General features: G+C 38.8%; 1 protein-coding gene across 5 annotated transcripts in view; it reads left to right on the forward strand.

Annotated features, from left to right (window-relative positions):
* The window catches only part of GRM1 (glutamate metabotropic receptor 1), a 411814-nt gene extending 390937 nt beyond the window's left edge, over nucleotides 1-20877 (forward strand). For 3 of the 5 annotated variants that reach the window (XM_055266601.2, XM_063631762.1, XM_063631764.1), the window contains exon 8: nucleotides 17144-20877. In XM_055266601.2, the coding sequence (XP_055122576.1) occupies nucleotides 17144-18071 (928 nt within the window). In that variant the 3' untranslated portion in view covers nucleotides 18072-20877. Of the gene's footprint in view, nucleotides 1-9854; nucleotides 9940-17143 lie in introns of all 5 variants that reach the window. The other 2 variants (XM_055266615.2, XM_055266610.2) reach the window with 2 other exon arrangements.
* Nucleotides 20878-21118: the final 241 nt, after the last annotated feature.

The following is a 21118-nucleotide window of genomic DNA, read 5'->3' on the forward strand; positions in this document are numbered from 1 at the left end:
TGAAAGTCTTGACTCCAATTTTGATTCCTCAGCACCGTGAGACTTCCAGAAACTCTACTCTGATTTTCGGCAGCTTACTGCTTAGTTTTGTATCCTGTGATTTGTGTAGCCTAAAATGTGATAATTTTTCTAGAGGGAAACCACCAAGTGTCAGTCTCACTTTTCTTTGCTTCCCTCTCTCCAAGATCTCAGTTCCTCAAGTTCTAGCTGCCTTGGAGCACTTGAATTCAAAATTTTATGTCTACAGTCCTATGAATGTATCAAAAATTTTCCTTGCTTCTTTGCCTCTTAGTTAAGCCTCTCTGCCTGGATTCTTAGTCTGTTGTCCTGTATCAAGAATCATCAACAATTCCAAGGGGAAAAACAGCTTGAAGATGATCCGCTTACCTCTCTGAATTCCTGTTCCTTCTGATTTGTTGATCCATTGCATTCTGGTGCCACGACAGCTTCTCAATATCTTCCAGTGGTTTAAAAAAATTTATCTGGTTTTTCTTGTTGTTTTCAGTGGGAGAATTAGTTTGCCCTGGGGTACTGCATATTAGCTGAAAGCAGAAGTCTTCTTTTACCAATCTTGATCCCTCCCTTTTATATTATATCTACTGCTTAACACTATTGGAGGATGTTAGAAAACCAATACCTTTCTCAATAGGCTGTGATGTGGCTATGATGTTCTTTAGGACTATGGTGACTATACTTGTAATACTATGAGAGAAATTGTATGATAATTGCTTATTCAGTTCTTTTTCAGGTTCCATGTGTGATGACATGAAGCTATTAACGCCTCTGCTTCAAGAGAAATACTAGTGTAAAATGAACCTTAGTGGAAATAGGTATCTAATATTGAGGTTAGTGCCATAGCCAAGAATTTCAGAATCCTCACAAAATTTAGGTTTTTGTGTTATAAGTCCTTTATAATTATCGTTACATCTTCAGTTTTAAGCCTCTTACTAAGTAATTATTTCTTCTTTTCAAAACATCCTGAGGTGAAAATTTTAACTTTTGGCTAGTTGTTTTCATCATCCTTTTCTCTTCCCTTCTGTGATAAATCAAAGTAAGATAATAAAAAGTCTGACTTTGGCAGTTTGTCATCTAAAGTCTATCTGGAAGCACAGCAGGATATTTTCCCTTTTGTGTAACTTGATTTACCTTTTTTTTCCTCCTAATTTTGAGCATCTGCTTTCTCATTAGAAAAGATGCCTATATGTGAGAACAAACACTTAAAATGTATGTACAATTAAATAATGTACTTACAACATGAAAAGTACTAACTGTACTCTACTGTAGAATTCTGAAGTAAGAAAAACTTCAGTAGTAATTAAGAATACTAGCACTGTGCCAAATTCTATCATTTAAATTTGGCATGTCTCCTTAGTAGCTGTTCATATCTTTTAATATATAGTTTTAGAATGTTTACATTATATCTTTTTTTAAGTGAAAGAAAATATATGTGCAGCCCCATATAGTATCTTAGTTACTGGGGAAAAGCTAAGAGGAAAAGGAATCATAGTCTGAATTATTAGGTCCTGATAAATTTATTTTTATAATAGAAGTTATTGCTTATTTTTATATTAAAAATAATAAATATTTACAGTGTGCAATTTGGAATATATTGGGAAGCACAAGGAAGCTAAAGTTAGTTACTTCCAATTATACCTAGAAAGAAAAATCACCACTGATATTTTTATGTATATCCTCATTTTAACACACACGTATACATACATGCATATATATACACATTATTTTTACTATTTTTTAAATTTAAATTTTCCTGGGGATATTATGACATTCAATATTAAATTTTATAATTAATTTAAGAATTTATACTAAAAATAATTGCTTTTGCTATCCCTTCAATTAGCAAAGTAATAGAGAAGCTCAAAATTATTTCTTGCTAATATTCATATTTAGAATATTTCTATATACTGTTTTGACTTATTCAGTCATTCATTTAACACTCATATAAGTAGAGTGGCCATATGTATTTTTACCTACCCAGGCAGTCCCAATTTATCCCTTTTTTATGGCTTAATTATAGAAGAAACTTCTTTCACTCTTAAAAGTAATGTTTGCATGAGAAATTCTATGGTTTTCTTAATTATTTGAAAAAACTGGGGCATATGAAAGCAGAATAATGTGGCACATAAGGTAATTCTGACATGAATTATGTCCATCTTTAGAGACTATGGCGTATGGGAGATTAGAATTAACATTAATAACATGCAAGGAGTAAAAAGGATCACAGGAGAGGTACAGAGATTTCGCCTACATTGCAATGTGAATTGTACAGGAACTTGACAAACATGTTGGAATTGTGAAGGAAACATATGCAAGATCCCATGAAGGCTAAGGATCCTTTAGGGAACCTAAACATTATCAAAGAAACAGAGGGAAGAAAAATATTAAGATATCATTTTACAACCCTTGGTTTGGCAAAAATTAAGAAATAAAGAATTCTGATAAGACTTTTGTTTTGGGCAGAATGAAAGAGACTGTGGCGGAATAGCTCCCAAGAAGAATAATTGGAAAAACAACAGGAAGGACAAAGATAGTTTATTTACAGCATCAGGGAGCTACTAAAATGATGAAGATTAATGAAACTCAAATTTCAGAGAAAGGAGAACTGAAAACTGAGACAATTATCTGCAACACTGTTTCCATGGGACAAATACTGATAGTGCAAATTTGCCAATTCAGGGCACTATATGGAGGCTGAGTGTATTTGTTCATTCTCACACTGCTATACAGAACTACCTGAGACTAGGTAATTTATGAAGAAAAGAGGTCTAATTGACCACAGTTCCACAGGCTTAACAGGAATCACGACTGGGAGGCCTCAGGAAGCTTACAATCATGGCAGAAGGCGAAGGGTAAGAAAACACGTCTTACCATGGCAGAGCAGGAAAGCAAGTGAGTGAAGGCGGAAGTGCCACACACCTTCAAACAACCAGATCTCCTGAAAGCACACTCACTATCACCAGAACAGCAAGGGGGAAAGGGAAAGCCTGCTTCCGTGATGCAATCACCTCCCATGAGGCCCCTTCTCTGACATGCTGGGATTACAATTTGAGATGGGATTTAGATGGGACAGAGAGCCAAACCATATCCCTGAGTTTCCAGGCTTGGGCCCAGCAGAGAATCAATGGAAGGACCAGAGGAAACAGGAAATCTTTTGGTCACAAATGACTGGGGTGAGGAAATGAAAGGCCAGAGAGGCTTCACCACAGGTCCAGCTTCTCCCTCAACACATTTGCTGATGTCTGCCATTGGGTGGGTAAGAAAGATTAAAAGATAAGCTGAATATATCTAAAATACAGAATAGGTTTCCATGGAGTTCTCCAGTGCTGAGAGACAGACTCATCGAGGAGAGAGCTCAAAAACACTTTTGTAATCATGTGAAGCTAAAATGACAAAAATGAAGACTCAAAGTCATTCAAACACATGATCAAGGTTCCCTGTCAAGATATTTTCCTAATTTTGAAGCTATCTGCAGTAGAAGACCAAAAATCTAAATAGAAAAATCTTTGAAAAGCAGGGGATGGAAAGAAAGACCCACCAGATGAAGTGTGCTAGTGCACAGCCAGGCTTTCTATTGAAAGTCCTGAAGGGATATGCCCTATGGTAGACTGATTTTTATCAAAATTGCAAAATGGCTGTGACTCAGCTTAGTCACTGGTTGGATTACATTAAGCAGTGCCCCTCTACTTAGGAGAGAAAATGGTAAAGCAGGATCGCACTTTCTAGGGCCTCTACATAATCTTATTTTCTATGTTCACAGTGTCTCTTCTGATATAAAATACTATTAAGCACACCAAGAGATAGGACCATATTACTGGAAAACCTAGAGAAATAGACAATAGAAGCAGACCCCATGTGATACACTATTGGAGAATGTTAGAAAACCAAGTCAGGATTCTTAACATTGGTAAATAAAGGAAAAGAATAATCTGTTTGCCTTGCATTTTCTGTGTGAACTCTATCTCAAAGGAACTAAATAGATGATGAGACAAAGTTCTTCTTTAGAAGGGAAATAGAGTTGACAGATACAAAAAGAATGATAGAATTGCATCACCACTTTGTAGTCTCATAATAAAATAATTTATCTATCCTCTGATAATTAATGGCTGCTAAAACTACCAGAGGAAAGACTGATGGGATGTTTTACAAAGTATGCATCAGGATAACAACATCTGATATCTTTGAAAATTGCTATAATAAAAAGTTAATTTTAAAAATGTCTAAAAACCAAGCAGAATGTCTGATATCTTTGAAAATTGCTATAATAAAAAGTTAATTTTAAAAATGTCTAAAAACCAAGCAGAATGTCTAAAAACCTCATACACTAGTGTAAATTGTTCAAGAACTTTGCAAAACAATTTGGTAATATGTAAGAAAGACGAATGTGCATGCTCAACAATGTACCAATTCTAGTTCTAAGTACATATCATGGGAAAAAAGTCTCCCACGTTTATGCAAGAAGACATACTTAACAATGTTTATTGCATCATTGATAAAATAGCAAAATGTAGGAAACAAACTAAATGGTCATCAGCAGAAGAATGGATTATTTTTTAAAGCATGGTATTTGTTCAATTTAGTTTAAGTGAATGAACTAGAGTTATATATACCAACATAATACTGTGCAAAAAGGGAAATTGTTGAATGGAAATGTAGAGTAATGTCAAGTATATCAAATATAATATGCTAAACACTATCATGTATTATTTACTAACACATATGAATATACATGTTGTAAAAGCATTAAAATATGCCAAGTGACAATACATACCAATTTGTCTCTTTAAAAGGAGAAGATTCATATTTAGAATAATATACAGAGGGCTTCAAACATATCCTTAATATTTTCAAAAGAAAGAAGATTTTAATATGGCAAAATGTTAATATTTGACAAATCTATGGTGGTAACTAAACTGAATGTCATTAAACCATTCTCTGTAGTCTCTTACTAGCTTATGAATCTTAATAATTAACAATTTTGAAATGAAGCAATATTTTATACCTATATGGAAAGACTGCATTGTGCATATATATAAAGAGTTTTAATATACATGCATGCATTAAAAGGAAGGGTGGAAAAAATTTCCATTTATAGAGAGCCTACACACATACCCAGAGCTCCATTCTCCATTCCTATAAACAAATGCTGAAAAACAAATATTAAAATTCAAAAAATAGGCAAAAATGCATTGGCTTTGGAAAGCAATCAGAGGCACAAATTATGTATATATCTATAAAAACAACATAAAATAGACTGTACCCTGCTAAAATGGTCTTGAGTGGTGGCTGTCATTCTTTATGATTACTTTGGACAGCTGCTGCATTATTATTTCCATGGTGAGCTTTCTATATTTTTAAGACTGACCATATGGAATTGTATAGACCATTTTATCTCTGCTAAAAAGTAGATTAACCTCCAAACCTCCATAAACATGCAACTTTATAGACAGCTAACCTGACTGTGTGCCTCACCTGTTCCTGACAAATCCGTTTAAAGTCACTGTTACCCAAATAAAAAAAGTCTGGAAGAGAGAGAAAATAAAGTCTAGTTTATTTTCTACTAAAAGTTATTGACATTCTTGAATAAGGAAAGTGGCTGAAGTCAACAGGTAAAGTGAAGGGAAGTTTGAGATCCTATGAAATAAGTCTAAGCTAAATACACACCAATATTTTAAATATCTGAGTCTTTTGTCTGTGTCTCTATTTTTCCATCCTTCAAAATAAGGGTATTAATAGCAATGGCTTATGGATTCGGCTGGAATAGCATTTTGCTATTTGAAAGCATTTTCACACATACTTTTTAAACAATCCTTCTTTATGGATGAAAAAATTGAGTCTCAAAGAAGTGATCATACAATTGGAAAGTGCCAGGCCTCCTGATTCAATGTTCAGAGATCTCATTGCTAACACCATACTGAGTAAAATTTATTTGTAACAAATTCTAACTTCATTTAAAAAATAAATCTTTACATAGAAAGTGAAGAATGGGTGACCTGATGTAAATAAAATAACATATTAAAGCAAAGTCGTACAGAGTTAAGTATCTCTCAAAGTGAGATAGGCTGTTATATCAAGGAAGACTATTTGGACAATGGAAATACATGGGTAAAGCTATGCAGAATCCATCAGTGTACGACAAGCGGTGACTTTACAAAAGGAAGAAAGGGAAAGGAAAAAGGAATGGGAAGAGGAGGGGAGGAGAGGGAAAGGGAGGGGAGGGAGGGAGGGAAAGAAAGGAAGGAAGGAGGGAAAGAAAAAAGGAAGGAAGGAGAGAAAGGAAAAGAAGAGAGAGAGACCTTTGCACTTTAAGAAGAAATTGAAGAGGACTCTTTCTAACTAACTTCTGGGGTTTCTTTAATTCCACAACTTCTGCCAAAAGATTCAAGCACAGATTTGGGACTTATATTTGACAAGCCCCCATATGCTACATTTTCCCTCCAAGCTTTTACTCTGGCTTGCTGAATCTGTGGTTGGTTGAATATGTGGTTTTACAATTGCTAAAAATACCCTGAAGTCAACCTCTTTCTCTCAGTTTTTATGCAGTTGATAAAATGGCCACTCTGGCCTCAGATTTTACATGGCTTGTCCTGTAACCTTTAATAAAACACTCCTTTCATAAAAGCAAGGTCTGTACTCAGGGTCATTTATGTTTCACTTCAATACAAAGTGAAAGTCAGAGACCAAACAAAAGGGATCATAAAGGAGATGCTCTATTATTTTTTGTTTGTTTGTTTGTTTGTTTGTTTTTCAAATCTCTCCTTCAATAGTTAATTAGGGTGTCTTTGGGATTACTGAGTTACTGTGTGAAGCTTTGCTGTCAATATGCCGGAAAGCCCCAAAGGAACCGCAGAACTGTCCCCAAACTGCAGGAGTAGGTTTTAAGAGGGAATGTAAGTCACAGAGGCCACAGAGTTTCCCATCGACACAGAAGTACAGATGCTGCCCGAGTACACCACACTGTGCAACTGTGCTAAGGTCAGTACATCGACCAAGTTGTCAAGGCATCCCCCCGCCCCTTGATTTTATTGTTAGACATCCCCAGCAGGCAGGACCAGCTGCATTATTTGCAGGGCCCAGTGCAAAATGAAAACACGGAGCTCCTGATTCAAAAAGCAGGGGAGAAGTGTTAAAGGTACTACATTACAAAGCCACAGCTTCTCTTGATCTGTCATGGTGTTTTGTATTTTTCATTTAGTGCTGTGTTCCCTTGTGTGGGGCAAATGAAGTCCCACCAGACACGGCCACCCCCATTTTGTGACTGCACGTGCACAGCCCACAGGCTGCCAGGTTCCCCTCCAGCCAGTCACTGGGCAGAGGCCATAGGGAAGTTGAACCAGTTACCTCTCTTTCTCACATCCCCTTTGCCTCAGCCCATATTAGACAGGTGACTCCCAAGGGTATTGCAATAACAGTGCAGAGACACCTAAGGTATCTGGATAAAGGATGGGCAAGAGGCTTGCCACTGCATGTTGCCTACCAAAAGTGCAGTGGCACTGCCAGTCCAGGGAGGAGACAGCCACTGCCATTCATTACCTTGAGATAGTATAGGTCACATACATCAGACCCTGATCTTGTCAGGACTTGTGCCCAACCCCTTGTCAGTGGTGGACAGTGGTAGTGATTTCTAGACAGGGGCAGGTAGTGGGAGACTGGACAGGGCTGGGACCCAGGGGACAAGAGTCCGAAAAGCCTAGAGCCTGTCCAGAAAGGCAGGGAGGCTGCAAGATGTGGGCCATGTGTAAACTGAGGCTCCAATCTCCCAGCGCATGCTCTATTTTCCCATTGACCATCCCTTGCAAAACACAAATTAAAAAATAACATTTTTCTGAATTTCAAGAGGATGATCACAGAGCACTAAACATCAAGTGCAGGGCTCTTCAGAGGGAGGGACTGTGTTTGTCTGTCTGTGCTGGTTCCAGGCCCGTGAAGCTGGTCCTGCCAGGGCCCCAGTTCCCAGTGCCAATTGAATAGGCCACATACAGACATTCCTCAAAAGTAGAATTAATTAGAGGCTCAAGAGCATTCAAACAAGGCAAAGCCTAATGCTTTGAGTGTATTTTCTATCTTCTTTCATGAGAAATAAAGTTGCTTGAATATCATTTTACATATTACTTCCCACTAACTTCATTTGTATATTCAGATATACCTTTATTCCTGATCATCTCCTTGCTAACATTTTCATTGTTTTAATGATCTTTTGATTTTGAGTAGGCATCTTGAATGTCAGGGGCATATTACCTTGATAAGTTTGATAGCAAACAGTGTCTGTTTTTCTAATTTTATTAAATGAATGGATTATTGCAGTAATAATGAAGTTACACCAAGGTGTCTCAAATTCTTATTTTTGGATGAGGATTTCAAATTACTCTGGGTAGATCATGCACGTTTAAATGATTTCGTGAATGGTCCAAACTTGATGGAATTGTACATATGGATTAACTTTGTTTTTTCTCTGTTACATTCAATGTGCTATGGAAAATCTTTTCCTGCCTTATATATTCAGATCAAATCCCTTGCTTTCAGGTAGTGAACATCTTTTCCACAGTATTCTTGTTTAAAATTTAAAACTCACAGCTCTTCTTCCCAGCACCTGTCAGGCCTCATCCTGAAAGACTTGGAATGGGAAGGGGCATGGTCTCCTCATGCAATACCTCTTTCTCCTCTTTCTTCCGAGTTTTCGCTCTTCTGTCCACTTTGATGGGAAAAAGAGATAGAAGAAAAGGAAAAGGTCTTTGACTTGCCAGGAGCCATTTTGGTCCTCTTCCAGGTTACTCTGGACAGTTGTCACCAGGATCTTTTGGGTAGAGGGTCAGATGTTGACTCATAGAGGATATTGATGAGTTTGAGGAGCCCTACAGAGAACTGCATCACTGCAGAGTCCCCTGACATGAGAGATTTCTCCCCAGTTGAACCAGCCTCATCCATACCACCTGTAGCATGTGCTGATAGTTCACCCTAAGTATTCTGTCCCTGAAATTCTTTTCTATGCCAGGCAGCCCGCTTATGTGGCATGACAGCCAGATAGCTTTATCCCACCACCTTCTGCAGTGCTAGCTGACTCATGGGAAAAGCACTTATCCTTATTCCAACAAATGATGGAAAGGCCAACTACCCATGGCTGCCCATCAGCCTTGTCATGTCTAGCTAGTTCTCTTCTCCATCTGCCAAAGGGGCACAGAGGACAGATTATCCTAGGTGCTGTATAAGGAGACATCCAGCTAGGGAATGAGATGATATTCTTCCTGTGTGCAGATTTTTCCAATCTCAACAGGTGGGTCTCTTGCTGCTCCCTCTCTCTCTACCATTGGACACTTTCTGTCTTGTGAATGCCAAGAGATAAATATATGAAGTGACAGCAATGCATTCATTATGACATAATATGCAGGAAAATTAACAATGCAATTAAAAGTCACAGTGTCAGGCATAAACTCATGCACTTCCTTTAAGAGGAGTAGAGGGTGGGAAGAATCAGCTTACATCAATGTAAGTAGAGATGAAGTCCACTGCCACCAGGGATAAAGAAGGGTGTCAACAGTGGAGGGAAAGAGCAAACCTGGGATAGACACACACACACACACACACACACACACAGAGAGAGAGAGAGAGAGCAAAAAAAGCATCTGCCACTTGGAAAGAGATGCACCCCACTGACATGGTTTTAAGAAATAGCCTGGCAATAAGAAACAGCCAGGCAGAGCAGGGACCATACAGGAAACGGAGGTGGAGGCAATACAGAGCAAGGCTCAGGGCCAGGCACCGCCTGAGTGGTGGACTTGCCATATCTGCACACATGTATAATCCCCTCGCTCACTGGGTGTCTTTTTCTTTTCAATCTTCAGGAAGAGGCAGCCAGAATTCTCGCCCACCAGCCAATGTCCGTCGGCACATGTGCAGCTTTGAAAACCCCCACACTGCAGTGAATGTGTAAGAGAAGCTGCATGGAAAATCTAGTGTTTTGCCCCTTGCTTTCTCTCTCCTGGGTTTTTCCACTTTCTAACATGGAAACAGATGTGGTGCATGCCATCAGAATGAAGAATTCATTTACGTGCCATGGTTTGCACGACTGCCTTAAATTGATTGTCCATCGTTCTTAAAAGGACACTGTCAAGTTGTTCATTTAGTCTTTTTGCTTTTTTATGTTTTGATGCACTGTATCATTTTTCTGATTCTGGAGATTCACTTTTGTTTGTGACTCCCACTCACAAGCTTGAAAGTGAATTTTCCCCCTTCAGAAATTTGTCAGCTTCTCCTTGGCAAACAGAGCTCTTTCTTTTCTTTTCTTTTTTTTGCCTTTTTGCGGTTGCACAAATGTTTGAAATGATGCTGTCTGCACTAAAGTAAAAGCCATAGCTTGAATTTATGGAAGAGTTCTATCATGTCAGTTTGCGGGGGTGGGTACCAACATGAGCCTCTGCTGGGTGCCTCCCACGCGCTGGGGAGCACAAAACAAAAGTTTTGTGAGTCCCACAAAAAGTACACTTTACAAAAAGGAAAAGTAGTCATTTTCCTAACATTATGAGTGATTTTTATCAGATTTCCTCGTCTGATAAAAATAATGCATGTTTGGTCCCATTTTTGACCTTTAGATCTTGACAGTGTCTTTTTAAGTTAACAAAAGAACATAGACCATGTTCAGTTCGTTGTGCACGGAGTCTGTGGTCATTTTCAGCTGTTCCTTTACAGCCCTTCAAACTCCTGGGAGAGTCAAAGGTACACATTCCTGCAGCAGGAGGGAGCCCACTGATGAGGTGTCTGTGGCTTGAATAGCTCTTCAGATGAGAAGAGCCCGATTTGTTCAAATGTCTGCTACTGAACCTGGCCATGGAGGCTGGTGAATAGGGCAGTAACATCTCTTCCCTTCACTCAGTGGAGTGCAATGGGAAGTCTGTTGTCTGCCTTTCTGCTATTCCTTATGCAAGCCCAAATAGAAAGAGTGTGGTCTCCACCAAATCATATTGATTCTTAGAGGAACAAATATGGTAGTCCTGCCGGTGTTCCAGGTAGTAACTGAGAGGTGTCTGTGCATCTAGGTCAGAGCCACTCTACTGTGGCTGGATGAATTCTCTGTAATTCTCCCAAGCTCAGAAGGCACTGAGTGTTTCTTGTATCATGGGGTGAGTCTAACCAAGGACACAGCAAGGAGATTCTAATTGTGAGAGCTGCTGGCTGCCTGTCAAAAAGGATTGATGGGAATGGGTAGATGTTCTTGTCTTGTCCTGACAGCAGGGCCAGAGAGAGAGGAGAGTTGACTGACATTTTGTGACTAAAAGGTGAGTGCCTAAAAGCAAAAGTAAAAGCTGAATGTAGTACATCCCTGGTGGGTGACAAAAAATAAAGTAACAGTCAGCAAAGCTAACAGATTGGCCGTTAAGAACTTTCAGAATAGGATCTATTCAAACTTTCCTTCTTCAGACCATAAAGGATTAGGAAGAGATAAGTAGGTTTAAATCTGTGCACCATAGACTAAACTAAGACTGGATATTTTTAGCCATGGTTGTTCCTGTTAAATTTTTTTTTAAAGATATGTTCTTTTGTGACCTTCAGTTCCCACTGTTTTTGTGAATAGGCAAGGCAAAGAGATTAGTGATGACGGAAATAAAGCTGCCTACTGGACCATTATGGTCTGTCTAGATCTATCCTACTCCTGAGAAATAATCCCAACAGAGCAATGCAACTGTAATTTTTATTGCAATTAGAAAATTTATGAATTTTCCAGTTGCAGGAAATATGGCAGTTGCATTTCTTTGTTGAGAAATTGGCAAATTGGAAAATTTACCAGTTTTCCCATTTCTCAGGATGAATTGTGAGAACTCCAGGTAGAGCTGAGGAGCATCAGAATCTCTTACTATTAAGAGATTGTTTCTGGTAGCACAAAGCATAGAAGAAATAATAATGTTTGACCTGAAGTTCCTTTAAAGGGAGCATAATTTAAGTTCATCTATACTTCCTGAAGAAATATAATCCTATTTGTTATACCTCTGCTAAAACAATGCCATGGTACAAATATGTTATCTTAAATAGACTTTGGTACGAGAATTTCTTAGATCAGCCAGTAATCATGATTAGGTTGAACCAAAGACCATTCAAACTGTACTTGGAAAAATTTTAGTATCCATCAGAATTCTATTCTTTAATATGAAATAAATTGGGCAATGTTCTCAGGAGAGTGGTGCCTCTACCCAGACAAACTTTATGGTGCCTTCCATACTTTACTGAATTTGATTAGGTAATTTTATCTCTGAATGTCTTTTTCTTTATTGATCAAATGAAGAAAGCACAGGTCTTAATAAAGGCAAACTTATTTTCTTTGTACTGTCTTTTATCTGCTGTCATATAACTTGAGGATGTAGGATGTAATTGATCTAAAGATCCTAAAAGAAGAACTGCGTATTCAGACTTTGTGATATTCTCTAATTTCAGCAAGCCAATGGCTCTCTGACTAGCTTATGATGAAGGTAGAATTAAAGGGGATAAGGCTAAGATTCACAATACTATTTAAGATGTAATATCCACAGAAACTACCAAGTTCTCATATAATTAGAAAGCAATTGTCTTAAGAAACACACTCAGAAATTCTTTACCTTACAGCCAGTGGTGAGTCAAAAAGGCGAGAAATTGTAATTATGTTCAGATAGGCCCCCAAGTTTGAGAATACATTCTAAATATGCAGATTTTTCTGGAAGGCTTTCAAGAAGTGGAGCTGGAGTCAGTGAGAGTCCTTTGTATTGATGACAAACTTGAGGTTGCCTGGGAAAACAGAAGCCTGATATGACTGGTGTCAAATAGTTCCTAGGCCTGAGATTCTACAAGACCTACTTCTCAAGCTGCACTAGGGTACCAGAGGGCTGAGGAATGTGAAGTTGAAATATTTGGACAGCTGTATTCCCAGTATTCCTTTGGGAAAGTCTTGGTGGGGTCAGAACCTCCCCTTCCTTAACAGGCCTCGTGTTCTAGCTGTAGCTGTGGGAGCCAGAGCAGAACTGTCCCGAAGCCTGTGCCTTTTGATTTTTTTTCTTGGTGAGCCAATTCTCTCCTTGCTGGGACTCAATGGCGTTTTCTGGTTCCATTTTCACTTTCAGAGAAAATAAGTGCTACCCTCCTCAGGTTTCAAGGAGTGAGCCTCTCTTTCTTACGTGAAGGTCTTGCATTATCTGTGGGCTTTCTGGATACTGTCCTTATATCTGTTGTGAAGCTATTAAGCCTAGAGGCAAAGACTTGATTTGGACATAAGAGAGACAGGTGTTGTGTAAGCTTCCCCTTCGGCAGCTTGTGCAGGAGGCTTCCCTCCTGATGATCTCAAACACCCACCCACTGTTATTCCCATTTTAAAACTCTCTGGATCAGAGAACAGTGTACCTTGCAGATGTAACTAGTACTTACTGAAACAAACAAAACAGACAGGATCACTGAATGCCAAAGATACACTCATCTGTTTACAGCACCCACTCTCAACTATTCTCTAAAGTGCTGTAAATATTGGGTTTTCTGTTTGGGGGATTGCGATAGTTAACTAATGAAAGAAAAACCAAAGCAAGATCCTGAACCTGTTGTTCCTGGAACTGCAGCCTCAGGCCTGCCTAGCTGTCCACACAGTAACTATGCATTATCCTATACATCCTGTAGGCCTAACAGTGTTTTCCTCCAATTGAGCCACCTGAGATATTTACTCTAAATACCTCTGCATTTGATCTTCAAATATAAGATTGATTTAGGCCTCAGGTCTGTCTTTTGAAGTTGGAGCAAAAGGTTCAGGTGCTTTGTAACAATTATGTGGTGTTTTCTAAACCAGATTGCTTTTCCTACAATTAGGAGGCCAAATAAAATTAAACAATAGAAGGAAGAAGCTGGTGGCAGAAGCAGAAATGATTAAAGTTATCTGGGATTAAATAAATGTCATATTGCAGGATAATATTGCATTTTTATAACGTATTTATTCTTTTTTGATATAAACAGATTTGATTTTACATATTTTTCTCTTCTTAATATCACAGTAGTGGGTTCCCAGCCTTCTCAAATAAGATACTCTCTTTTCTCACCAAAACAGTTCTTAAGCCTTCACCTGAATCTATTATTACTAAATGTACCTCTACTCATGGCCATTTGAATACAGAACAAAACAAAAGCTTTCCAGAATTTAGTTACACATGTATTGAATAGCACACTTTATCATAACAGCATCTACATACATTTAAAAACAGCAGTGCATTGTCTACAAATGCATAATATTTATTCAGTCTAAAAACAATGCTTAATGCAGGTATAGATGCATGGACCTTTCAGATTACCTATGGACCACAGGTAAGAAATGACTTATCTTGAAGGACCAAAGGTTATACTCTGCTGCAATGTCTGTGAGATGATACATTCCTTCTACTATCTTTGGTTTTTAAAAAGCAATTTATTTTGTCCTTGAAAAAAAGATTACACTAATTTTCTTAATCTGATAAATGCCCTGAGGCGAGAGATCTGTTTCCTAATTAAACAGTACTTTACAGCAAATCTAGAGCAAGACTGAGGGGAATGAAAGTTATCAGTTTTGAAGGCTGTAGTGAAAATGTCCCATCTCAACAATAAAAATTGGATTTAATTAAAACAGAACTAAATTATGATTATATCTGTCTGCAACATGATTAATAATACTGTTAACTTATGAGTGCTTTTGATTTAAAAAGAGGCCCACATAGAACCTGTGGACAATGAGGAAAACAGCCCATGTGAATGAGTGGGTGAAGTGGATCACATTAGGGCTTTCAGGAAACAAGGTACCTTTTTGCTATTATGTGTGGAAACTTAGGCAATGTATCATTGGAACAGCTAAGCCTGCTGGTTGAATTAGAGGCAGACTGTTTCTCAAGGGACCTGTTTGTTGTTGTTTTGTTTTTTTAACACACACACACAACTAAATAGATGCAGGATAACATTTTGTTTAAGCATTTTCCTGGTGAACATTAAGAAGGCATTTCCTAATGCCTATGAAGAAGTGGGAAGGTGGGGAAGGAAACATTTTTTTCATTGCAATTTAAAATGACACAAATTATTGAGTTGGATGCTATATATAGTAAGGCATACTTAAGGAGGATAAGAGGCAATTAAATTTTATATTTGCCTTTCTAGAAGAGGCATATTGAATGCATAAAGAGAAACAAAGTGTGTATAGTGGTAGATGACGGGGCAGTTGAAAAAGATTCAGTGGAAGATGAGCTTACCTACAGTTTTAAGCTCAGAAAAGCAACTGTGGATTCTGGCGGTGATTCTGGCTAGCTGGTTGACTACCTGTTCTTGCCAGGGTCACCACTGGCCTGTTCTTTAGCTTGTTTACCTCAGAAAAGGGTCAGCTATTCCAACAAGATAATGTGGAAGTCAATGAGACAATTTTTAAAAACTTTACAAGCACTTACACAGTCTCAGATAATGTGTAAAGCATATATTTGAAAGAAATATTAACTTTGACGTAACAGAGATGAGCTTTTTTCTTAGACAATTAAAAATGCAGCGTAGGGTATCAGATATATGGAGGAACTACCTATTTCCCAAATAATGAGGTCAAAACTTTTAACTGTTTTATCAACTTTAGAGCCTTTATATCCAGAATTTTCTATAATCAATATCAGACATTTACACTCATCTGTACTTACCTGGCTCACTTTACTTTTCAAGATTATAAAATATGAAATGTCAAAATATTACCTTCATCATAAATGATGCTCACATATAATTTTTGAAGTATTCATTCTTGTATTCTCAAGATGATTTAAAAAACCATTATTTAAACTACTGATCATTTCCTACATTTTTTCCAAACAAAAACTAGAATATGGATTAGTCTATTTCACACCTCCACTTAAGAAAAAAATGTCCATTTTTATATTCCTTTTAATGTCATAAATGTGTTACTATTATGCTACTTTCTCTGTCATTTTACTGAGTACAGAGAAAAAGCAAACTTCTAAAAAAAAGAAAAGAAACAATTATTTCCTGATTTAAGGATTCCACCGTTGTTATTAATAGAAGGCTATGGTAAGGTACCAACATCTGCTAAAAGTTATACAGAATAGAAGCTGAGTCCAGAAGTAAGATCAGAGTTATTACAATAGACAGAACAGAATTTGGGGTGTATGCCACAGTACATCTTATTTTCTTATTCAGGGAGAAATTCCATATGGCTGGTTTTCTGTGGGTGCCATGAAGATGGGAGTTGATAAGGCTGGGATGCTGCTGGCACCCTAAGACTTTTCATCACCAAGGCTCAATGAGTAGAAATTTTTGTCTCAGTAACTGCTGCTTTGTCTCAATCATAATTTTCTCTTATTTGCATCAAACTATCCTAAAGCAGGATGTGGGCATTTGTATTTTTCCTGGCTTCCTCATTCTATTGCTTTTCAAACACAGCTATTTCAGTGTTCCTAGTGTGAAAATCCCAAACTAGCTGCTGTGAGTCAGGGCCTTTGTGTGATTTGTGATCCACTGTATGTGTGAGAAATAATGCATTGAAATGTTTTAAAAAAAAATCAAAAGCTATGAAGCTCATAAATTGACCATGAGTCTGAATTTTTCTGTCATCTGCTTTTTTATGTTCCTTATAGGTACCCTGTGTGATCACGACACCCTGGTCATGGGAAATACTTGCATATGAGAATGGGCAATGGAGAGGATCTATTTTATAATCCCACAACAAAATGAGAGTAGCTTTGTATGTGGGTCTTAATTTGTCCCAAGGACAATAGCCATTATTTTGGTTGTCCATGTGTAACTAAGATTTTTTTTTTTAAAGTTTTCCTCCATCAGTTGGGAGTTTTTCAAAAGTGTGTGTGTGTCAGAGAGAGACAGAGAGGCAGAGGGAGAGAGCGCAAGGGAGAAAAAAGAGAGGTTTGTGAAATCTTAGACCTAAATGAAAATAGCTATTTCTACAACAGACTGGCTTTTCTCCTCAACAACTTTTCTCAGGGTCAATATTTCCTTCAGCTTTTGGTGTTCTTTTTGTAAGAGGAGGTATGGGGTGCTGGAGCAAAGGCCTGCAGCAGAGACAGCAGTTAAATCACATTGAGCTAGGTTTGCATATGTTTTCTATGTATTTTATCCTGTGTGCATGATCTATCTGCAAATAAATCCATCTCTATTTTATTCATAGTTCTAATGGCAAGTCTGTGTCATGGTCTGAACCAGGTGGAGGACAGGTGCCCAAGGGACAGCATATGTGGCACCGCCTCTCTGTGCACGTGAAGACCAATGAGACGGCTTGCAACCAAACAGCCGTCATCAAGCCCCTCACTAAAAGTTACCAAGGCTCTGGCAAGAGCCTGACCTTTTCAGATACCAGCACCAAGACCCTTTACAATGTAGAGGAGGAGGAGGATGCCCAGCCGATTCGCTTTAGCCCGCCTGGTAGCCCTTCCATGGTGGTACACAGGCGCGTGCCAAGCGCGGCGACCACTCCGCCTCTGCCGCCCCACCTGACCGCAGAGGAGACCCCCCTCTTCCTGGCCGAACCAGCCCTCCCCAAGGGCTTGCCCCCTCCTCTCCAGCAGCAGCAGCAGCAGCCCCTTCCACAGCAGAAATCGCTGATGGACCAGCTCCAGGGAGTGGTCAGCAACTTCAGTACCGTGATCCCGGATTTTCACGCGGTGCTGGCAGGCCCCGGGGGTCCCGGGAACGGGCTGCGGTCCCTGTACCCGCCCCCGCCACCCCCGCAGCATCTGCAGATGCTGCCGCTGCAGCTGAGCACCTTCGGGGAGGAGCCGGTCTCCCCGCCCGCGGACGACGACGACGACAGCGAGAGGTTTAAGCTCCTCCAGGAGTACGTGTATGAGCACGAGCGGGAAAGGAACACGGAAGAAGACGAACTGGAAGAGGAGGAGGAGGACCTGCAGGCGGCCAGCAAACTGACTCCGGATGATTCGCCTGCGCTGACGCCTCCGTCGCCTTTCCGCGACTCGGTGGCCTCGGGCAGCTCGGTGCCCAGCTCCCCCGTGTCCGAGTCGGTGCTCTGCACCCCTCCCAACGTGTCCTACGCCTCTGTCATTCTGCGGGACTACAAGCAAAGTTCTTCCACCCTGTAAGGGGGAAGGGTCCACATAGAAAAGCAAGACAAGCCAGAGATCTCCCACACCTCCAGAGATGTGCAAATAGCTGGGAGGAAAAGCCTGGGAGTGGGGGGCCTCGTCGGGAGGACAGGAGACCGCTGCTGCTGCTGCCGCTACTGCTGCTGCTGCCTTAAGTAGGAAGAGAGGGAAGGACACCAAGCAAAAAATGTTCCAGGCCAGGATTCGGATTCTTGAATTACTCAAAGCCTTCTCTGGGAAGAAAGGGAATTCTGACAAAGCACAATTCCATATGGTATGTAACTTTTATCACAAATCAATAATGACATCACAAACATAATCTCTTTTGCACAATTGTGCATAGATATATTTATGCCCACACACACTGGGCCATGCTTGCTAAGGAACAGCCCACGTGGACATGCCAGTCGGATCATGAGTTCACCTGATGGCATTCGGAGTGAGCTGGTGGAGCCAGACAGAGCAGGTGCGGGGAGGGGGAGGGCCCAGGCCAGACCCATCCCAAACGGATGATGGGATGATGGGACAGCAGCTCCTTGCTCAGAAGCCCTTCTCCCTGCTGGGCTGACAGACTCCTCATCTTCAGGAGACTCAGGAATGGGGCCGCACAGGGGTCTGTCTTCATCTACCGCAACCCGTCCAGTGCCAGCTTTGAGATTGCACTTGAAGAAAGGTGCATGGACTCCCTGCTGCTCTGCGGATTCCCTTTATTTAGGAAAACAGGAATAAGAGCAAAATTATCACCAAAAAGTGCTTCATCAGGCGTGCTACAGGAGGAAGGAGCTAGAAATAAGACAAACCATCAGCATGAGACTTTGAAAAATAAAACACATGATCAACTTCTCATGTTCAATATTCACTTATTGGCGATTTGGGGAAAAGGCCGGAACAAGAGATTGTTACGAGAGTGGCAGAAACCCTTTTGTGGATTGACTTGTGTTTGTGCCAAGCGGGCTTTCCATTGACCTTCAGTTAAAGAACAAACCATGTGGCAAAATTGTTACCTTCCACTTACTGTAGCAAATAATACCTACAAGTTGAACTTCTAAGATGCGTATATGTACAATTTGGTGCCATTATTTCTCCTACATATTACAGAAACAAATCCATCTTTGAATCTAATGGTGTACTCATAGCAACTATTACTGGTTTAAATGACAAATAATTCTATCCTATTGTCACTGAAGTCCTTGTAACTAGCCAGTGAATGTGTTCCTGTGTCCTTGTATATGTGCGATCGTAAAATTTGTGCAATGTAATGTCAAATTTACCTGTCAATGTCAACCTAGTAGTCAATCTAACTGTAATTAGAAATTGTCTTTTGAATACACTATATATATTTTTTATGTTCCAATAATGTTTTATACATCATTGTCATCAATATCTAGAGAAGCTCTTTGAAGGTTTGAATACTATGGCTCAATGTTTTCATATGCAGCTCAGATGGACATTTTTCTTCTAAGATGGAACTTATTTTTCAGATATTTTCTGATGTGGAGATATGTTATTAATGAAGTGGTTTGAAAATTTGTTATATTAAAAGTGCACAAAAACTGAGAGTGAAAATAAAAGGTACATTTTATAAGCTTGCACACATTATTAAAACATAAGATTGAACAAAGCATTTAGATTATTCCAGGTTATATTAGTTTTTTTTTTTAAGATTTTCCACAGCTACTTGAGTGTCTAACATACAGTAACATCTAACTCAGCTCATAATTTGTAAAATCTTTATCAATCACATTTTGCCTTCTTTTAATTTTTATGTTCATGGACTTTTATTCCTGTGTCTTGGCTGTCATAACTTTTTATTTCTGTTTTTTTGCTGTTGTGTAATATCCATGGACATGTAATCCACTTATTCCATCTTTACAATCCCTTTTTACCACCAATAAAAGGATTTTTCTTGCTGTTTTGATTTCTTCTATTATTTGTGGAATGAATTCTACCCCCCTTAAATGTCTTTGTTTATGCCTTATGTTCAGTCATATTTTAATATGCTTCCTTCATATTGAAGCTGCTGATTTCTCAGCCAAAAATCATCTTAGAATCTTTAAATATCCATTGCATCATTTGTTCAGAATTTAACATCCATTCCAATGTTGGAGGCTTGTATTTCTTATATTTCATCATATTCTACTGCCAAGTTTAGTCAGTTCCACACCAAGAATGAACTGCATTTCCTTTAAAAAATTATTTTAAAACACTTTATTGAAAAGATCTCATGACTGAGATGTGGACTTTGGTTCCATGTTTTCATTGTAAGAAAGCAGAAAGTGGAAAATAATGGCTCCAGTGATTAATAGATGGGTCTTTAGTAATTGACAAATTCATGAGGGAAAGCATATGATCTCTTTATTAGTAAATCATGTTTATTTTTTACTCTTAATGCCACTAATATACATCCCTAATATCACAGGGCTTGTGCATTCAGATTTTTTAAAAATTAGAATAGATAAGGAAACAACTTGTATTCAAGTGTAAGATGATATCAGGTTGGTCTAAGACTTTTGGTGAACACATTCATTCAACTGTGATCACTTTATTACTCTGAATGCCTACTATTATCCTGATTATGTGGTCTTCTGAATAAATAGATTATTAGTCCTTATGTCATCATTGTTCAAAATTGGAGATGTACACATACCTACCCTATACCAAGAGGGCCAAAACTCTTCACCTTAATGTATGTTCTGATACAAATTGTTCAGCTTCTTGTAAATGTGTTTTCCTTTGGCTTGTTACTGCCTTTTGTCAAATAATCTTGATAATGCTGTATAATAAATATTTTCTATTTATTAAATGTGTATGTTCTTTCTCTATAGTCTGTGGGAGTTATAATAATAGAAATAGACCAGTAGAAGAAACGATTCCAAGGTTTTGATTTGACTCAGAACATGTCTTCTGGGTGAAAGCTGGAGAACGCCACACAAGATCTACAGATCAAGTAGGTGAGAAGTACAATTTGACCATGAAGAAGTGGTACCTCATGTTGTAACAGTTTTAAATGAACTCCAAAATTAAAATTTGCAGTGACCTTGGCA

The sequence above is a fragment of the Symphalangus syndactylus genome, chromosome 2 (genome assembly GCF_028878055.3).
Source record: "Symphalangus syndactylus isolate Jambi chromosome 2, NHGRI_mSymSyn1-v2.1_pri, whole genome shotgun sequence".
Taxonomy (NCBI): domain Eukaryota; kingdom Metazoa; phylum Chordata; class Mammalia; order Primates; family Hylobatidae; genus Symphalangus; species Symphalangus syndactylus.